This window comes from Numida meleagris, chromosome 2 (genome assembly GCF_002078875.1).
Source record: "Numida meleagris isolate 19003 breed g44 Domestic line chromosome 2, NumMel1.0, whole genome shotgun sequence".
NCBI classification, from domain to species: domain Eukaryota; kingdom Metazoa; phylum Chordata; class Aves; order Galliformes; family Numididae; genus Numida; species Numida meleagris.
In genome coordinates, this window is record NC_034410.1 from 51,630,378 (window position 1) to 51,649,406 (window position 19,029).

The 19,029-nt window shown below is 39.6% G+C and overlaps 1 protein-coding gene across 4 annotated transcripts in view; it reads left to right on the top strand.

Moving 5' to 3' along the window:
- The window catches only part of HECW1 (HECT, C2 and WW domain containing E3 ubiquitin protein ligase 1), a 269,154-nt gene that overhangs the window by 191,206 nt on the left and 58,919 nt on the right, over positions 1 to 19,029 (top strand). For 2 of the 4 annotated variants that reach the window (XM_021387592.1, XM_021387591.1), the window contains 5 exons: positions 1,154 to 1,254; positions 2,379 to 3,746; positions 6,622 to 6,723; positions 12,037 to 12,187; positions 17,677 to 17,807. In XM_021387592.1, coding sequence (XP_021243267.1) covers positions 1,154 to 1,254; positions 2,379 to 3,746; positions 6,622 to 6,723; positions 12,037 to 12,187; positions 17,677 to 17,807 — 1,853 coding nt within the window. The remainder of the gene's footprint in view (positions 1 to 1,153; positions 1,255 to 2,378; positions 3,747 to 6,621; positions 6,724 to 12,036; positions 12,188 to 17,676; positions 17,808 to 19,029) is intronic. The other 2 variants (XM_021387593.1, XM_021387594.1) reach the window with 2 other exon arrangements.

Genomic DNA, 19,029 nt, shown 5'->3' on the forward strand with positions numbered 1-19,029 from the left:
GATGGAGTGGCTTTTTAGAAACCAGATGGAAAAGAACAGCTTGGGGAAAGTAGAGCTTTGTAACTGATATCATTGAATTCCTTCAATGTGGAAAGATGCGTCATCATCATCTGATTATATCTTCCTATTTTACTTCCTCGTGGAAAACACTGTCTATCTAAGGACATACTTTGCCAAGAGCAGTGCCTCCAGCCTGTACCTAGATCTGGCTTAGTTTTAATACCACAGTGGCTTTTAAATCTCAGGCAAACTGAATGAGAACCCACAAATTCAGGAAAATTGTGCACAAACCTTTAGATCATCTCATTTATGTGAGTTTCCAATGCAAGTGAAACTACCCTAGTAAATATATTGGGCCCAATTGGGGACTATGTTTCTTTAAAGGATATATAAATATTACTATTCAGTGAACCCTCTGCATTTAAAAAATGCTTTGCAAACACTAATTCAGCCTCATTTTGAGCAATGGGGAAGTTAATCTCTTCTGTAGTTTCATTCTGTTCTGAGGGGTGGATGAAGTGTGGCAAAGGGAGGGACCTGCACAAGGACAGAATGGAGTCATTGATCAACCTTGTCAGGAAGGTGTTCTCCTGATATTTCAGCTTCATAGAGGTAAGAGGGGTGGAAAGAGATGAAGAGTAGTTGTTCAACTAGCTTGAAAAGAGAAGGTGGTAAGTGGGGACTGATCTGTCCAGAATTTTGAAAGAAAGTACAGGAAAGCTGAATTTTATGCAGATGATGAAGAGAAAGAAATATAGAAATGTGAGATTCTGCATAAGGGTAGGTATGATCAGGTCAGCAAGGAGGTCTTGTTACAATAGCTGAAGTGGGAGTTTGCTTCCCATGTTGATATTCCCATGCCTATGCTGCAGAAGTTCCATTTCCACCATTCTCTCTCTGTATATACATATGTGCTTGTGTATCCCAGAAGCCTGTATGAATCACTGACTCAGCTGCTCCATTGTAATTGAAGACATTGTCCTCTCCTTCTCTGCCATTTGTTCTTTTGTATGCAAGTCAACATGCCCTCATGGCTGGATTGAATAGACTCTGAAATTCATTACGTATTTTTGTAGGACACAGCAGCTTTATCTATGGACAGTAGACATTTGGTAGGTTATAGTCTATTGTGACAGTATTTGTTTTCTTTCAGGGACAGGGTTGTAAGCTACACTCTTGGTCGCAGGCTTCCTACAGATCATGTCAGCGGCCAGCTGCAGTTCAGATTTGAGATAACTTCTTCCATTCATCCAGGTAATTCTTAATCCTAATGCACCCTTTTTCTAGCTCTCTTCTGGCTTTGCATTCATTTCTCCTCAGAAGTCTGAATTCTTTCCTGGCAGCTTTGGGACTTAAGGTACAATCATGAGCAAAGGAAACTGCATAGAGTCTCCTGTTCACAGAATGCATCCTCAGTTACAATTTCTTCCCTACTTCCCCTTACTGTACAGCTGCTACTGTGTCCTCCTGTTCTTTACTGCTTCATGTAGTCTCCCATGTCACTGGACAGAAGAGGGTGAAAAACTAAGGAACTATCTGCTTCTCTATCATCTGCCCTGAGGAAGTGCTTGGTGGGCTGTTATTTGTTTGAGTCATCGACATTTGAGCACTTTATAAGTAAAAATGAAAAAATGACTTCCTCATTTTGACTATGGTTAATTTAAAAAAAAAAAAGTAAAAGAAAATGTATTGTTCTCCTTCAGTCATGATGGTGTCAGTTTGAACCTTGGTTTTGTGTGAAAATTTCAATACTGTTGCTCAGGGGCTTTTTTCTTCTCTAAAGTCATGCTGTTTCAGGTGTGCTCTGTCAAGGCAACAGCTGCATTAGTACTAGGAAATTGCAGCCTGCCCCTTACTGGAAAAACATGTTTTCTTTCTTTTGGCTGGTGGTTGGAATCACAAAGCCCAGGTTGTCTGGCATCTGGGAGGAAATCATATCAAAGAAAAAGTTTCCAGATTTCAGGGGGTTGAAAAGCAATTTGTTAAATTCTCTGTTGTAAAATCTTGTCAGCTTCTGCATGACAAGAAAAATGTAATTAAAGCATCAGGGAAGGCATCCTTGTCAATACCATGATAGTCCTTCCTATGCCCATTGGCTTAAAGGGGAGTTTCAGGAAAGCTGTTACCTTCAGGTTATGTTGCAGGAAGGCAGTATGTACATACACATTACCACCATAAGTAAGATTGTTAAATCTACTGCACAAAGGCTGCCTAGCACAAAAACAGACTTTCTTCATTTACGCACTCATTTCACTCTCTAATTAATGCTTTTAATTTTCTCAGATTGCTGTGTATGCCTCTGTCCTCACAGCCAAGCTTCTGGTTAGTCAACACTTTGTGTTAAAAGAGTAAGTAATTTCTTTTCCTGTCCCATACAGATGATGAAGAAGTCTCCATTAGTGCAGATCCTGAGCCAGCTGACCTCCAGGAATGCCCTGTGAACAACCCCACAGAGGAAAGCCTCGGTGAGCCTCCATGCATCAACACAGTGACCTCAGAAAATACAGCTCCAGAAGAGCTAAATGGATACAGTGTGAACAATATTGATAGCCCAGGGGCTGTCAAACCACCCAGGGAAGTCAACCAGAACAACGTACATGAAGAGCTAGCAGGAGATGGGGAGGTTGATGCTGTGCCAGTTTCTGAGCCCTTGGAATCCATCCAAGGAAAAGTGCTGCCTTCTTTAAGTGCTACGGACCTCACAGAGCAGCTGGGTCTGCTGGCTTGCGTGTCTCCTCCTGAGACTGAAGTTGGGGAAAATAGCAAAGTCAATTCTGGTACTCGGGGAGATGATGGAGTATTGAACAGCACAGAAACTTTAGATGTCAGTGAGGTGAGTGCAGATGTGTATGCTGACAAAGACCTAGAAAAGAGTCAGGAAGAAGAAGGGGCTTCAGCCCTAGAGAAGGAAGACGGCAAGCTACAGCTGAGGCCCACAGCAAAGAGGAAAACAAGGCCATGCTCCCTGCCTGTGTCTGAACTTGAGACAGTTATAGCTTCAGCTTGTGGTGAGCCAGAGACCCCTCGCACTCACTATATACGAATCCACAACCTGCTCCACAGCCTGCCCTCAGCACAGATGAGCAGTGATGGGGAAGAAGAGCAAGATGCTGGCAATGGTGGGGAGAATGATGAAGAGTCCACAGTCAAGGAGGTGTTGCAGAAGGAGACAGTCAGTGAGAGTGAGACAATGGCAGCAGAGCCTCCTCCAGAAAATGAGGCCGAAGAGAACTTCAGCCAGTGCACAGTGCCTCCTGGGACCTTGGATGAGCAACTCTCTGACTTAAATGATGGGCTGTTGGATGGGGAACACCTCAGGACAGGAAGCGAGAGCGAGTCAAGCTCCAGACCCAATGGTGACAATGAATGTGAGGCGTGCGACACCTCTTGCTACAGCCCCTCCTGCTATAGTACCTCCTGCTACAGTACTTCCTGTTACAGCACCTCTTGCTACAGCACCTCCTGCTATGACAGTAACAATCGCTTCTCCAGCCATACCCGCTTCTCCTCTGTTGACAGTGCAAAGATTTCTGAGAGCACGGTCTTTTCCTCTCAGGATGACGAGGAAGAGGAGAATAGTGCTTTTGAATCCGTGCCAGACTCAGTACAGAGCCCTGAGCTGGACAGGGAGCAAGTGGATGGCTCCTCCCAGTGGCCAGATGAACTAGTAGATCATGGTGGGAATCCACAAATAGCCACAGAAAGTCTAGACACCCCAATAGCAGGTCCAAGCAGCAGAAGAGAAGGTTAGATCCTGAGAATGAATGCACTGAGTAACCCTGATTATCTGGATGTCACAAAAGGCATCAGATAATCAAGGTTTCAGATAGCTCATGGTTTATTTCATACAAATCTGGGGGCTCTGAGCTGGGTGATATTTCAGGGGGGGTTGGATAATTGAGCCTGTCTTTAAATATCCCAGCATATACAGATGGGATCTGTATATGTGGATTCCTGTAGATATACGTGCATCATTATAAAATCAAGATTAGCTGAAGTTATGTGGCAGACCAGCATTATCACATCCACCAACCCATTCCTTATTTCCTGGGATTGTTTCATTTCACGTATCTGATGTACTGCCATGTCTCTGCTAGTCAGTGAGAGGACCATCGTGTGCTTGTCAAGGGGCAGACATGCTGATTTACTTCAGCTAAGGATCTAGGCCAGTGTCAGTATATGATTGGTAGCCATACACAGTCATGTACATGGAGAAAAGCAAATATTTGCAAGTTAGAAATGAAACCAACTGCCTCTTACAGAGCCTGTTTACTCAAATTTCCCAAATATCAAACAAATCTACATCATATTTCACAGACCACAGGGCAACTCAGAATACTCTTTTTCTCAAATTGGACTATATCCAAAAAAGTTCTTGTCTTGTCTTTCTCTAGAGTTAAAATATAATTTAAAAAATCACTTCTGTCTTTACAATGTAGGTATTATTTTTTCCCAATCTTTCCAAACCTCAACATTAAATATATACCTTTGGTAAGTTGTTTTACATAGTATGGAGTTACATGAAGGGTGGATTTGGTTACTCATCTTCAGATCACTTATCATTTTTCTCAGGCTGAAGAAGTAAAGGCTTCAGTGGCTGCATGGTCAAGAGGCAGAATTTGCATTCCCTCATCCTGAGTCAGCTGTCCCCTGGTATAAGTGACACCAAATTTAAACAGCACTGAGAGGATAGTGTAATTGGAGATCACTAGGAAACTCCAGCTAAAGCATCCTTGTACCTTTTCATTGTCCATTCCCACTTAATTTAACCCCAGTCTTTCACTGCTCTAGCAGAAGGAAAGGTATAAGGGGGTTCTTAAACCTTTGGTTCTAACCCAAACAATTAATTCTCTGAAGTACAGAGAGATAGAAATCGTCAGCAAGGTGGACCTTCCTTGCAGGTGAGGGTCTTTCTGTGCCCAGGAGGGCATGAGTGTGCGTGTGCATGAGACCGTTCTTACATAATTTATGGTTGTTCGGGACCCTGTGCACTTCTGAGAGGGGTCCTGGGGAGAGGATGTCTTCTGCATATGGATTCAGTATAGCTACAAAATTTTGTCACTCGAGTCTATATAAAGCACAGCAACTTTGCTTTGGCTGGCTGGCTGAGAGAATATCTGAAGGGCAGCCCTGTTCTTAGCAATCTTTTGGTATCACCAGTGGTTACTTCAGTAAACTTGCAAGTTGATCCATGGTTTGGTGGCTGTTACAAATACAGTAGATGTGGTCACCTCCATCCACTCCAGGTGACCGATACTACCATGATTCCACCGGCATAACTGTCATGACTAGGGGAGAGTCAATTATGGTGAGGTAAGTAAAGAAACATAGATGGATGTTCTGGTAAATTGTGCTACAACACCTGTAGAAACAGCACAGTTTTTAACGCTATGAGAGATAGACTTTTAGCACTGAGTAATAACTTATATAACTCTGCTGTCTGTTCAAAACACACAGCAGATATGACTGTGAGATAAGCCTATACGCAAGTGTTTTAATGGAGAAATATAAGATGCCATATGGTATCATCAGAGCACCTAGGAGAGGGAGTATTTTTGACAAGTATTTTTTCTCACTTCTGGATGCTGTGAGATTTTTTTCAGTTTTATACAAAATTAACTTCTGCTTTGTAGCTGTTGTTTGTTTTAAAGAAAAAATATGTCTGTTTTTAGGACAGAATGAGAAGGAATCTGAATTCTTTTTATCTTGCAGTTTCCTCATTCTCATAGTTACATCTAAGACGTGGAATAGTTTTTCATCCTTACAATAAACTTCTTCATTTCTTAAAGGATTCTACAAAAAATATAAGGATCTTAAGTTACTCCTCTCAAAAGAACATGAGTTTGGACATTTGCTTAGATTTCATTTATTTCATATTCAGATATATAAGCATATATACAGTATTACTGTTTTTAAAAACCACCTCTGCACTGTCCACTGTGTGTCAGTTTTCCTTCTTCTTTCCTTCTTCTGTATCTTAGGTCTTCTCTCTTTATCTCAAGTCCTGACTATGTTTCAATATCTTTTGTCTTCTTCTACCACCTGTCTCCTATCTGTTTCTGGTCCTTATCTCATTCTCTCTCCTCCCACCCAAGATGAATTTTGAAGAATACCTGTAGAAGGAGGTGTTCTTCTGCTTTGCAGGGACTGCACAATTCTGCCACTCCAACCTATTTATGCAGTTTGCTGATCCTTTGGAAAAGCAGAGGAAGATTCAAGGCAGCTTTTAGCCTCATATTCTGCTGATGAGAAAAGTTGGAGCCAGGATTTTGCACGTTCCTGTCCAATTTCTGCAGAAGCTTGAGCCGTATGGTATTTCTCAGAGATCAAGCCTGATTCTTCTCTCGCTTACACTTGTGTATCTATGAGTCCAGAATCTGGCCCGTAATAGCTTAGCATTGACTCAAACCTGAGACCAGAGCCCTGACTGCATTATTTTTGCAATTATTTGGTGTGTGAGTTGTTATAAAAATAGTGCCTGGGAATAGGAATAACTAGAGCTGCTAGTATACCAGGCAAACCTCTGTGAAAAATAATCACTTGTTTTACAGTAGCACATTTTTTGAACCACGTTGTGAAAACAGTGAATGACTGTCAATATCTTGAATATCTTGTCCATAGGTGATTGTCCTTTACTCCATAATTCTCAGCCAGTCAGCCAGCTTCCTTCTCTGAGGCCTGACCATCATCACTACCCAACTATTGATGAGCCTCTTCCACCAAGTAAGCTTTAGCATTTTTTAATTTATTACATTTTTTTTCAGCCTTTCCTGTTAATTCAAACAGTGTAGAGGTCAGTATGGCTTTCTAAATAATACTGTCTGTTCTGTATATACTTTCTCCAGAACCCAAGCATTATGGTCTTTTGTTTCCCGTGTTTGACCCTGACTTCAAGTGTTGTCATGTTAGTTTGGACAAACTCTATAACATCCCTTTGCCTTGATCCATTCTCTTCTTTAGCTAGCATGAAATGAAAATAATAGTATTTTCCTCATTCCAGTCAATATTGTGAGATTGGAATTAATAGGTATCTGTCAGGGGTGCAGGAAGCCTTACATAAAAGCTTTTTGGTGGTGTATCACCGAAGTACTGTGGGTTTTTTGTAAAATTTGTCTTCAGGTTTTTCTGTAACCCAATTCAAATATAGTTTGGGATGCACTCCCTGTGCTCTGTCAGCCCTGCTTTCAGGTCCAGCAGAACTTTTGCTTAGTCAAGATGCACCAGGAACAAATAGCAGGTCCAAATCTGAGCAGAATCAGCAGAAGCTGTGGAAAGGTAGCTCACATGTGGTGATCCCATCATATTGTTTTTGGATTTAATCAATTTAATGTTATGTTCATTACAGAAGTAATTACATCTACAGTTGTGCTGAATAAAAATCAGAGGTTTTGAAGTAGAGTAACTGATTAGCGGGCAGATAATATGGGACTTACCACTGTGTCTACTCCTGAAGATGTTTTCATTTGTCTTAGTACCTTTTCCCTTGTATACCTAGAGGATCACTCTGCTTTTTACATTAGCGCTAACTGCCCAGCAGAGTGCAGTCTATGCCCTGCAACGTCCTGCGGATGAACTTGCAACTTCAGCACATGATTTACAACCCGAAGCATGCAGTGCCTCAGAAAAACAACCAGGCGTGTAAACAAAGCACTCCATTTTCTTCAAAGCCCGAGGAGGGAACTTGTCCTTTGATGCCCTTGAAAAATAATTCATCATTTACCAACCATGCTGTCAGTATTCCCTAAGTTGAAAATAGTCCCAATGCTGGCGTCAGCTGCACAGTAGCATGAATGATTCAAATGCCTCTAGCCCAATGAAGTCTTATTAGAGTCTCACTGTGGCTTGCCAGTGAATGATGAAATGGGAATGGTTACCTCTGTAACAGGAAAATATTTTTCTTCCTCCCACTCTTACCTCAATGCTTTGTGAACAGGGCACATTCCCAATTAGATGACTTAATGCTAGGACACTGACGCCACCTCAGGTAAACAAAATGTACTGTAAATCCATGTCCTGTATTCGTCCATCACCAATTCAATATATTTTTCCTCTTTCTTTTTATCCTTAAAAGGCAAGTATTTCTACAATTGATTTTCATGAGTGCTTTCACAACAAGGGTTAAAGATATGAAAAGCAGTGTATGACAACACAGTTTAGAAGTGATATCCCTTTGTAGGATTCTATTGTGTCATCTGCTTATAACATCATTTTACCAATAAAGGCTTGAGACTTTGTATAAGGGCTTTGAGACCTTTGAGACTTAAGTATATTGACTTTAATGGGAAAAGACTCTACGAAGCTAATTTTATGGGGAAAAAAAAGTTGAGTTAGATAATATCACCTAGGAAGGCAGTGCTAAATGCTCTCAGTGCGATTTCAAAGTAATTTCAAAAGGAAGGCTATAGTCTTAATCTAGAAATATTTCTTTTTCTAGCATCCAGTATCACTATCTCAGTGCCTTTAATGCCTCTTAATCACAGTTAAATAATTCTTGAATGGTATGAAAGGAAAAAACTTTGTATTTCAGACATCAGTTATGTGAACAAGCCCGGCTTGCTTCTCACATGCAGCATTAACCTCTTCACATTGTTGAAGATAATGTTGTCATTGCTGCAAGATCACTGTTGACTGGTTTTACATTGGCCATGGATAATCCTATGGTCAGTCTTTTTTCTCTTTGGAATAGTTTTCTGAATAACTTTGTTTCATCATAACCCCACAACAGTTGATACCAGGGAGCAAATGTAGTTTCAGACTGCTTTGTTTAGGAAAGTAAGATAGACCAGATTCATTATTTATATAGGAATGTCATAGTGACCGGCTCAAATGTTAAAGCCTATATGAGACTGATAGGAGATTTGCAGAGCTTTTATTGCCCTCTGACAGCATTAATGCTCACTCCTTATTATGCATGTGTTTGCTTGTACTGCTATGTGCCCTAAAGAACTGAAGCCAAGAAAAATACATGTGCCCTGTTCAGTGCTGCTCTGTGCAAAAGGTGTGGCTGAGATTGGAAAGAGATGTTGCCAGCATGTTTACTTTGCCCCTCCAGGATTATGCGCCTGCCAGAAAAGGTTGCATCTTCTGGTATAAATCAGAGCAGTTTCAGGTGCTGTTGCAAAATATGACTTATCTGATGGAGAGGGATCACTAGAGAACAAATCATTACTGTCCCATCTCCACTCTGTGCTTGAGTATGCTACTGCTGTGAAGGTTAGATTAAGGTTAGTCTCTGTTGTAATCACAGTTTTATTTTGTCTGAAAAAGTAACAAAAAAGCCTGAGGAGAATTGGCTGCTTCCTAGATCACCTATGCCCCTGAAGTAGCATGAAGGGACTTGAGCATAGCTGAAAAGCTAAGTCCTGTCTGTCAGTTCACGTGTCAGCCTGTTCATCTCTCTGTGCAGGTATCTATCCATCTGTCCACAAATCTGGCACTGTATGCAGCTTCAGTGACTTGTATAGCTTCCTGGTTGTCTTGTGGGAAGGCAGAAAGTGCACCTGACATCTTTGTGCAACCAAAATACCAGCACCTTCCACCCTCCAACAGCCTTTCCAGAAGCTATTCAGAAGAATAGCTTTTCACCTGATTTAAAAAGCTGTTGCAAAGATCAGTACTTATCTTGTTACAGTGCAGAATTCCCAAAAGCCACGTGACGCAGTTCTTAATATTTCAGTATGCCACTGCAAGTGTCAACCCATGGTTTCAGGTGCATATACACATTCAGCAGTGAATAAAGCAGTGCTCACAGTTAGATAGATGTAGTTCATGTCTGTTCATAATGCTGCTGGATGTTTGGTGCATCCTGCAGAGAAAGCCTTCCTGAAACTGTAATCCTGCCTGCACAATTCTGACCTGAAATTTTCACTGTGACCTCCAAGCTCTGAAGTTTTGTTATTCTTGGATTTCTAAGTATCGTACTTAGAAGCTTAGGAAGTCTGAATTACATTTAATTAGAGGTATACTGCAAGATAGGCTCTGGTGCCAGTAGTGCATTGGGCTGGGTTATAAGAAACTCTAGGTTTATTTTGTAATTGGATAGTTTTATTCTTAGAAAGTGTCTATCAGCAGGCTTCGGATCAATATGACCAGCATTGATTGGTGTCTTCTATATAGATTGATAAGAGTGTGGGTATGATCATTACCTACAAATCCCTAACTGTCCATTGAGCTTTATTATTCCCAGCTTGTTACATGCATACTGTAGTGTGAAGTAATGACTAGGACAGCAAGAAAAATGAAGATCATCTTAGCGATTTTAAGGTACAACACGTCACCTTTGATCTGGCCAAGATAATTTCCTTGTACATGATGTTGCAGATAGTGCATGGCTCCAGAGTGGCCATGGTGGTACACCCACCACTACTGACGGCATGATTGGTAAGGCTTTGGCCTTCAACCTGGCCTGTCAAGTCTGATTTCATTCAATGTGCATCTGTTGTGCTTGATGTGCTCTTTTTCACTGTTTGATTTTGGACATTGTTTTCATGAGGCTATGTTCTTGTTCTTGATACAGCTACAACATCCTTGAGAAACCTTACCCAGTGGGAGAACCAGAGAGCCCTCCCCTTAAAATTATGTGATGTTCACAGAGAGACTGTATGTATGTACATGTGGTGTTAGCATAGTTTCTGCACCTATAATTATCGAAGTACTTACACAGTCAACTCGAAATAGTGTATAGAAATAGTGCATGTGTATAAGGCTCTTGCTGTTTTGAAGTCTCACAGAAAATCCCTCCAAGGACTCTTGGTGTCATTTTTAGGTTTGTGGAACTAATGTGCCACGGGCTACCAGCCACAGTCGTTAGACAGCCTACACTAGGATGGGACCAGTACAGATATGTCATCTGAGTTTAGTGATAGCTGGTGTTCTGGAGAGTGAAACTGTTTATGAAGGATAGGTTTCCAGACACAGCAGGGAAAGATACAACTTCAGTCCTACTCTTAGAAGTAGTAGCAGCTAAGATGTAAAGAATGAAGTCCAGCTGAACCTGAATTTGGTCGTAGGAAAACGTAGAAGGAATGATCTCCCAAGTTAGAGTAGTCATAGTAAGAGTGTGGAAATAACAAATAGTTTTATCCTCCAAAGGTAATTACCATATGTGCATTTGTGTGCGAATGTGGGTGAGGTTTGTATATAAACACATGTAGAAAGTATGCGTTTATACATAGATATGTCATCAGCTGATGGGTCATGTAGAAAGATGAAGCTAGCAAGTCAAATTTGTATCACAACTCCAAACATTCCAAGCAATCCAATGTGGAGCTTTGTTAACTAACTCACTTCTGAATTTCCCCCATACAAACCTTTTATTAATCAATATTACCATTTTCCACAAACCATCAGAACATTTAGTTTTCAATCATGGGACAACTTAAGCATTGAAAGGAGACGATAATGATTGAAGGCTCATTATTCTGCAAACTTTCAGTCGAGTTGGCATTCATCAGAACGTAGGTTTACGAAAATTGTTTGTGTATATCTACAGAGATTTGTATGGATCTATCCAATCAGGCTGTGATGAGTTTTCAGGGAAGCCTATAACTGTTGTATGAAACATATGTAAACCTGTGTATTCTGAAACATAACAATACAGAAAACATGGATTTGCCACGTTAGCTCAGATTTAATCCTTCTCTGCTAAGTCTCAGTTCTTTATGGCTGCCCTGACCTGTAATGAATCCAGCCAGCTAGTATTAGTAATTCTAAAATTATCCAGCCCTTTAAAACATGTGTTTTTGTAGTCTATGATGGTGAATTCCATAGGCTACCTATGTACCGTGTGTGAAATTTTTATGTATATGCATATACTGTATATGCATATAGACAAGCACATAGTATATATATGCATTTGAATATATATGTTGAATAAATACACATACATTGCACGCATATAGGCATGTATATGGTATCTATCTTGTGTGTATATCTTCTCTCTGTGAATATATGTGTGTGTTTATGTATCTCCCCACATAATTTTTCTGGAAGACATCACGCTGACAGCATGATCCCTTCCTTTTTTTCCAACCCCAGATTGGGAAGCTCGGATAGACAGCCACGGGAGAGTGTTCTACGTTGACCATGTCAACCGAACTACCACATGGCAGCGTCCCACAGCAGCAGCAACGCCAGATGGGATCCACAGGTCTGGTTCTATCCAGCAAATGGAGCAGCTGAACCGGCGGTGAGCACTTGCACCTTTATTCTTCTAAGATCCACACTCTCTTTTCTCAGCAATGCCCCATTGGCTTCCTTCCTGGAGAAGAGAAGGCTGCAAGGAGACCTCATTGCAGCCTTCCAGTATTTAAAAGGGGATAATAAAAAGGAGAAGAATCAACTTTTTACATGGGCGGACAGTGATAGGACAAGAAGGAATGGTTTTACGCTCAAGGAGTGAAGGTTTAGATTAGATGTGAGGGGGAAGTTCTTCACAGAGGGAGTGATGAGGTGCTGGAACAGGATGCCCAGAGAGTTTGTGGATGCTCTGTCCCTGGAGGTGTTCAAAACCAGGTTATATGGGGCCCTTGGCAACCCGGTCAAGTACCAGATCTGGAGGTTGGTGGCCCTGCCTGTGGCAGGGTGGTTGGAACTTGATGATCCTTGGGATCCCTTCCAACCCAAGCCATTCTATGATTCTATGATTCCTTCCTCACTGCATCCCATTGGCTTCCTAAGCTTCTTTCCTAGTCCAAGTGAAACATACGTGCTCCTGTCCTGGCTGCTGCTGACTTTCTGATTTGGTGTACCTGCTGTGGGTATCCGGTATACAAATTTACCCACATGAGGGGTGCTGTTGAGTGAAAGATGTTTCAAAACTTTTCAAACTGTATGAAGAAGCTTTTGAAAAACTTTTTTGAAATTACTCCCGAAAGAGAAAGGAGTGTTCTTCCAAAAGATGGAGCTACTTTTTCTGTTTAACACGTAGAGTGGTACTCATGGCTCAGCACGTAGCACGGCACTGCAGCAACTACAGAGTTGTTGACTGACTGTTCTGAGCTGACTGTTATTAAAATAGTCTACATATCTGTAGTTACATTAAAATAGTTTACATATCTGTGTGGTAATTCTACTCAAGCTAGTTAGGCCTACTGAAAGCTGTCTCTTTTTCCAGGGCAAAGCACTGCTCTGATAGAACTGTGTGTCTTTCCAGATAGAGACAGATATCTTAGTGTTGTACTAGCTGCTGTAAATCTGTCAGTTCATTCTTTGCTAGCTCAGGTATATCTTAGCATGGCACACGTTTTCCCTTTGTTTGACTGGTCTACAAATAGATTTATCATTTCTTTCTCTTGCTTGCTTTTTGGGCTGAATTTAACAGTGGTTAAAAATCCTCCCTTTTCACTTCAGACAATTTTTTTTTTATTTACTGCTTATTGTAATGGTATGGTTTCTTTTCTAGACAAGCAAAACTGGAATTGTATTCTAATCATAGCATGTAAAATGCCACAAAATTTTTTGGTCCTTTTCTCTGAGAAGGATCTGCAGCTGTGAGTAAAACGTGAAGTTTCAAAGTGTTGTTTTCAATGTGCAGAATAGTTTTGCAGTTACTGTATGTAAGGAGAACTGGGTTCTGAATGACAACAGGAAAGTTAATTTAACTTTTGGGGAGTCAGTCTTCTTAAAGTTGCTGTTGTAAATGGAAAGTTGACACTATCAAGTCACTCTTGAACAAAAAAATTTTTCCACCAAATTTATTACTTTGGCTAGCATTTCATAACATGTATTATGTCTTGTAGAGGTGAAAGAACTTTTGTTTTTTTCCCTTACAGCCTTCCTCAGAAGGCATCAAGTTACCATGTTAATATTTTAAAAAAAAATCACAAACTGTGTGTTTAATCTAGATTTTTTTCAAGGGATTTACATGTCTCTCCTCCGCCATTTTGCATTTCTCTTTAAGAAGGATTTGGATTATATGAAAGCTCAGGGTATTTGACTGCTGCTAAGCAAGTTATCTGCCACAGAAAGCTCTGTTGTGGATATACATCAGCATTTTCTCTTTTTTTTTTTTTTTTTTGGAAGTTGAACTCTCACATAAGTACAACACAAGACCAGAAATAAATGTTTGTGAGAGTGCTTGTAGGTGTTTAGCATTCTTTTAGCTAACACAGATTAATTCATAAACCAACTATCTCAGATCTCAGATACTGCAGAGTAGGTATTACGTTTGTGACCTCCTTGTTGCAAACTTCCCTCTATATTTTCATGTAGGTTGTCTGGCTTCCAAGCTTATGACTTGTTACTGGTTCGGATTGGTAATTGAATGTTAATAGGTCTAACATTTTTCATTGAATCTCTCTATTTTTGGTATTCAGATACCCAGTTACAAAGTCAGAAGTATAAAGGATTTTTAGTAGTGGCATAGCTCTCTTTACCTGAATCCCATTGGAGACCAAGCACTTTGCAGTTTAATAGACATCAATTGCCATTGCTTCTTGGGACAGAGGAAAAAAAACTGATGATTCACTGCTCTCTCTTGAAGAGTTTTATTGATTTAAAATGTTGAATAAGGAGTTCTCCTGTTGTTTCAAAGTTTGGGAACAAAAATTCCCCAAAATTCTAATAAATGAGGCTCATGCTGAATACTCAGTTGAAACAAATGGGGCATTTCAGAATTGGAAAGTGATTTCTGCATTTTCAACCTGGCTGCTAGAATTTATAAAATTATCATTGTCCTGAAGCAAATTTCAAATATTTTGAGTCTCAAGATTTCTATATTATGAGGAAAACAAGCTTTCATAAATAGTAATTGGAAAGCATTATAGTAAGCATTGTTTTAAACATTCATTTTAGAAATCCTGGTTTGTTGTGTTTCAAACTTCATTGTTTGAAACAGTCTTCAGCAAACACACCTGAAAATCATTTTAGGTGAGGCAAGAGCAAACACAGGGCTTGAAGACAGAATTACCAGCAGCCTGAACTTTTGCTCTAAACAAAATGGAACTCAAAACTGCTTAATTTGAAAAAACTTGGCCACTTTTCTTTTTGAACCAATTTACTCAGCTTCCTGGTTTCATTTCTGGGAGGGAATGGAAAAACCAAAATATTACAAGGAAGCCTGGTATTTCCAGCTCTGCCAAAACCACAAAGCTTTGGAAATTTAGCTTGAAAAAAACAACATAGCTGTGATTGTTCAAATCCAAGAGCCTAATCCTACTTCTGTGCTCAAAGCTTTTTGATAGCTGTGCTAGCCTCTTCAGAATACAGGGAATGCAAAACTGGAATCTAGGTGTTAGGCAGGAGACATCTGTAATTTTTAGTTTGAAGACTCTTGCTCATTTTCTTCAGCACTACCTGACTCACTTGTTAGCAAAGCAGGTAGTAGACATTGCTGCTCAAGCTCTGTTGGGAAGATCTTTTGAAGCATATGTGTATCTTGTTTTTGCACTAATTTAAGAAGTAATGGAAAACACAAGAAACTGTGTAATTAAGACAGCCTCAGTGTGGTGTTTCTAAACCTCTATTACTTTGACAAATCACTTTGAAAAAAGACTGAATTTGCAGAGGCATTGCCCTTTCAATATTTTCTCCAATTTCTTTGACATTTTCTGTTATTTATATAAGATAGTTTTATAGTATTGAAACGTCCAAAATGTATTTTTTGGTTGGCATACAGCTAGTATTACTGTTTAACGTTTGCCAGTAGGGACTTTCTAACATCTAATTAAATTGAAGCTGCAAGTTTTTGTTTTTGTTAATGTGCTTATATCCCTTGATTACATGAATGCCTTAAAAAAGATGTGTATTGCTGTTGCATGTGAGTGTTGTAAATCTCCTCCGGTACTGGAATGGAAAGTTCATTCAGCTGCCTGCAGTCAAGTGAATAAAAATGCAAAATGTGGGTCTAAATCAGAGGGACAAAGCAACTAAGTTAAATTCATGCTGTTATGAAATCTGCTGTCAGAATTTATTTATAAAGATGGATATTGACTTAAAAATAGAACACCAGTCTTTTTTAAAAATCTTCTAAATTTGCTCTTTGTTGAGCTTTCAAAAGATACGCTAAATGCAGTTTTAGATGCCTTTGAATGTTGAGGGATATAAATACTACTATGAAACTTTAGTGTAAATCTATTAAAACTTAATTGATTTTTCTTAATTGTTTACAGCTCATCTGCCCAAAGTTGAGTTGCAGTAAGCTACTGGAGACACTGTCTGCTGAAATTGTGAAAAACAAATCCCCTTTGTCTTTACTGATCCCAGGTCACTTTAATAAACTAAATCCTGACCAGTTTTCTCCTTGGAATAAAGTGTACATTAACAAATAAAGAGAGAGAGGGAGAGAAAATAATTAGAAATTGTAAGTCGGAATATGAGATGAGGAAAGAAAAAAAGAGTGTTAAGTCAGAAAAACGGGAGACAAACAGTGTTGGATCAGATTAAATGCAGACAGTAGAGCCAGTCTTGTTTATTTATGTTTGGGAATGCAATACAGAAATACGGATTAAAAATAGCAAAGTGGATTAAAAGCTAATAAATTAATTAACAGAGCCTATTTCTTTCTTTCTTTCCCTTTCTCTTTGTTTCTTCATCCTTCTTTTCATTCTCTCTGGATTTAAAATACATTTTCTTATTAAATATATAAAAATATTTACATTCATGGCTTGCTAGTGGAACCAAAGAAATCTTGATCTCTCTTCTTATTCATCTGTCTATGTGAGTGAACAAGTTAACTAGAATTTATTTTCTGTAGTGCATATTTGAAACACTCCAGGTTATTTCCACAGCCAGCCATATACTTTGTTCCTGATCTGGTAAGGTATTTATGATTTAAATCATCTCTAAGGCAATTATTAGTCCTATTAGCATCAGTTAACGTGGCAATTAGTTCCATAATTAATATGGAAATTATATCGTTTGTAAAGGTGTTTGCAGGATTCAATTCAGCGTTTACTTCTGTCATCTTCCTCACTGTCTTTTGCTTATGTCTGTATTGTTTCTTCTCTCTTGTTCTTTAGCTGTTCACCCAATGCAAGATAATACCCAATCCGATTAATTTCCATAAGTGGATGTTACACATCCTTATGCTTTTCACTCAGGATGTGTTGCATCCTATTCTACTTTCCTATGGTCATCTTAATGAGATTGTAGCTCTCTGAGTTCATACAATCTACTAGGCTGCAGTCCATATTGCCTACTAAAATAGAAGTGTTGTCAGCTGGTGGCCATGCTCTATCATCATCCACATTGTGAACACTTTTACCATATTAGGGTTTTAATCCTTTAATTTTTAAGGTTGAGCATATGCATCTGATATTGTAATAAGCAAGGCTGAAGGGTACTCAGTGCACCACAGCTTACGCTGCCTTAAGACTAAATGAGAGGGAGAACCATGATCCACTAATATTTTTAGGTTCCAGACATCTGGATTATTTAAAGAGAAGCCTAATAGAAAAATTGTAGCCTAAATATCTTTGTGAATTTGACCTTTGAGTCTCCCTTGCCTTGAAGTGTAGCTATTGTGCAAAATGCCAGATTTACAAAGTAATGGTTCGCCCAGGTGTGAATAGCTTTGTCATTTGAAGGAGAGGAATCCATTGTGCTCCTTACTCTGTTGTATTCTGAAGGTAAAAGTATTGGAATCATTCAAAACCAACACTGATTATCAAGGTAGGAAGCATCAGAGCGCTATTCTGTTAACTAAGACATGTTGTTCCTTTCTCTAAATGTATGCAGATACCAAAATATCCAGCGAACTATTGCAACAGAGCGGACTGAAGATGATGGTGTAGTAAACAACAGGGTGGAGAGAGTTCCCACTGGAGGAGGAAGTGACTCTGAGGCAGAGCCTTCCCAACCAAGCTCAGGTATGTGATAATAGCTATCGAGGGCATGTTCAGTGGTACTCAGTGTTGGTATTCAGTTTTGAGGAGTTCTGAGGACAGGAATAGCAGGGTGCAAAAGCTAATTAGAAGAAAAAATGTTTAGAACTGAAGCTACAGACACAAGGCAAGTTAAAAAGGTTCCAATGATTTTTAACAACGATTAAGACAGAGCATTTTTACTTTAGGAAAGGACTATTTTAAAATGAAGTGGAGATGGTGTCAGTTTTTGTCAAAGCAGTAGAGGTAAAAACAGCTCTATTTTCTTTTTGCTGCAGTGTGATAAACTGTGCGCATTACAGTTTATTGTTTCTGGGCATGGTTTCTGCACTACCACATTTCTTTGTGTGGTCACACCTGCAGTAGCCCTGGCATGGAGTATGGAATATTTTGGTTTTTTTATGGCTACAGCTTTGTGATAGCTATTAGCTGATCTAAGTCTGGGCTGCCACCAAAGGAGGCACAGCTGTATTTTTACTCATCACTAACTATATGACAACACCTCATAACAGAGCAGGGAACGAATCTATTTGAAAACTTTCTTGTAGTTAAAGCTCTTTGTAGCCAAATTGATTCTTCCACTTGGCTCATTAGATAACTAAACAAGAACTACTGCCATTGTGAAGGAGAAGAGGTGAATGCATATCCAGAGAAGGATGGAACAGGCAGGGAGCTATTCTACTCTTTTTCGTGGCAGTCATATTTCTTTAAAGCAATTGCAAAACCATCAGCTAAGTTGTTTTTATTCAGATAAGAAACATCAACAATCAGACTAATGTTCACCATGCAGATTGTGGACCCACAAAAGAGCTATCTGCTTTGTTTGAGAAACTGTGCCACCAAAACGAATAAGCAGTTCTTTTCCATTGGGTCATTCTTGACCCCCACCTAGGGTTGTCTTCCATGTTTGCTACAATAAGTAAGTTGTCTTCTTGCCATCCTTGTGTAAAATAGCATTGGTAAAGCAAAAGAATCAGCACATACACTTGAATTTTCTTAATGTTCCATGCTGAAAAAGAATTGTTCTCTCTAAAATCAACAGTGAGTGGAACCAGTCAGGACTTGAGTAATAGTACTGAACAAAACTGTCAGCTGGTAAAAACTGTTGTCATCAAACTGTTATTTAGAGACAGCAGTAGATATGAGCCAGAGTTTTTTAACATCCAGGAGCATCCAGCTCCTGCCATATGAGCACGGCAGCAATAAC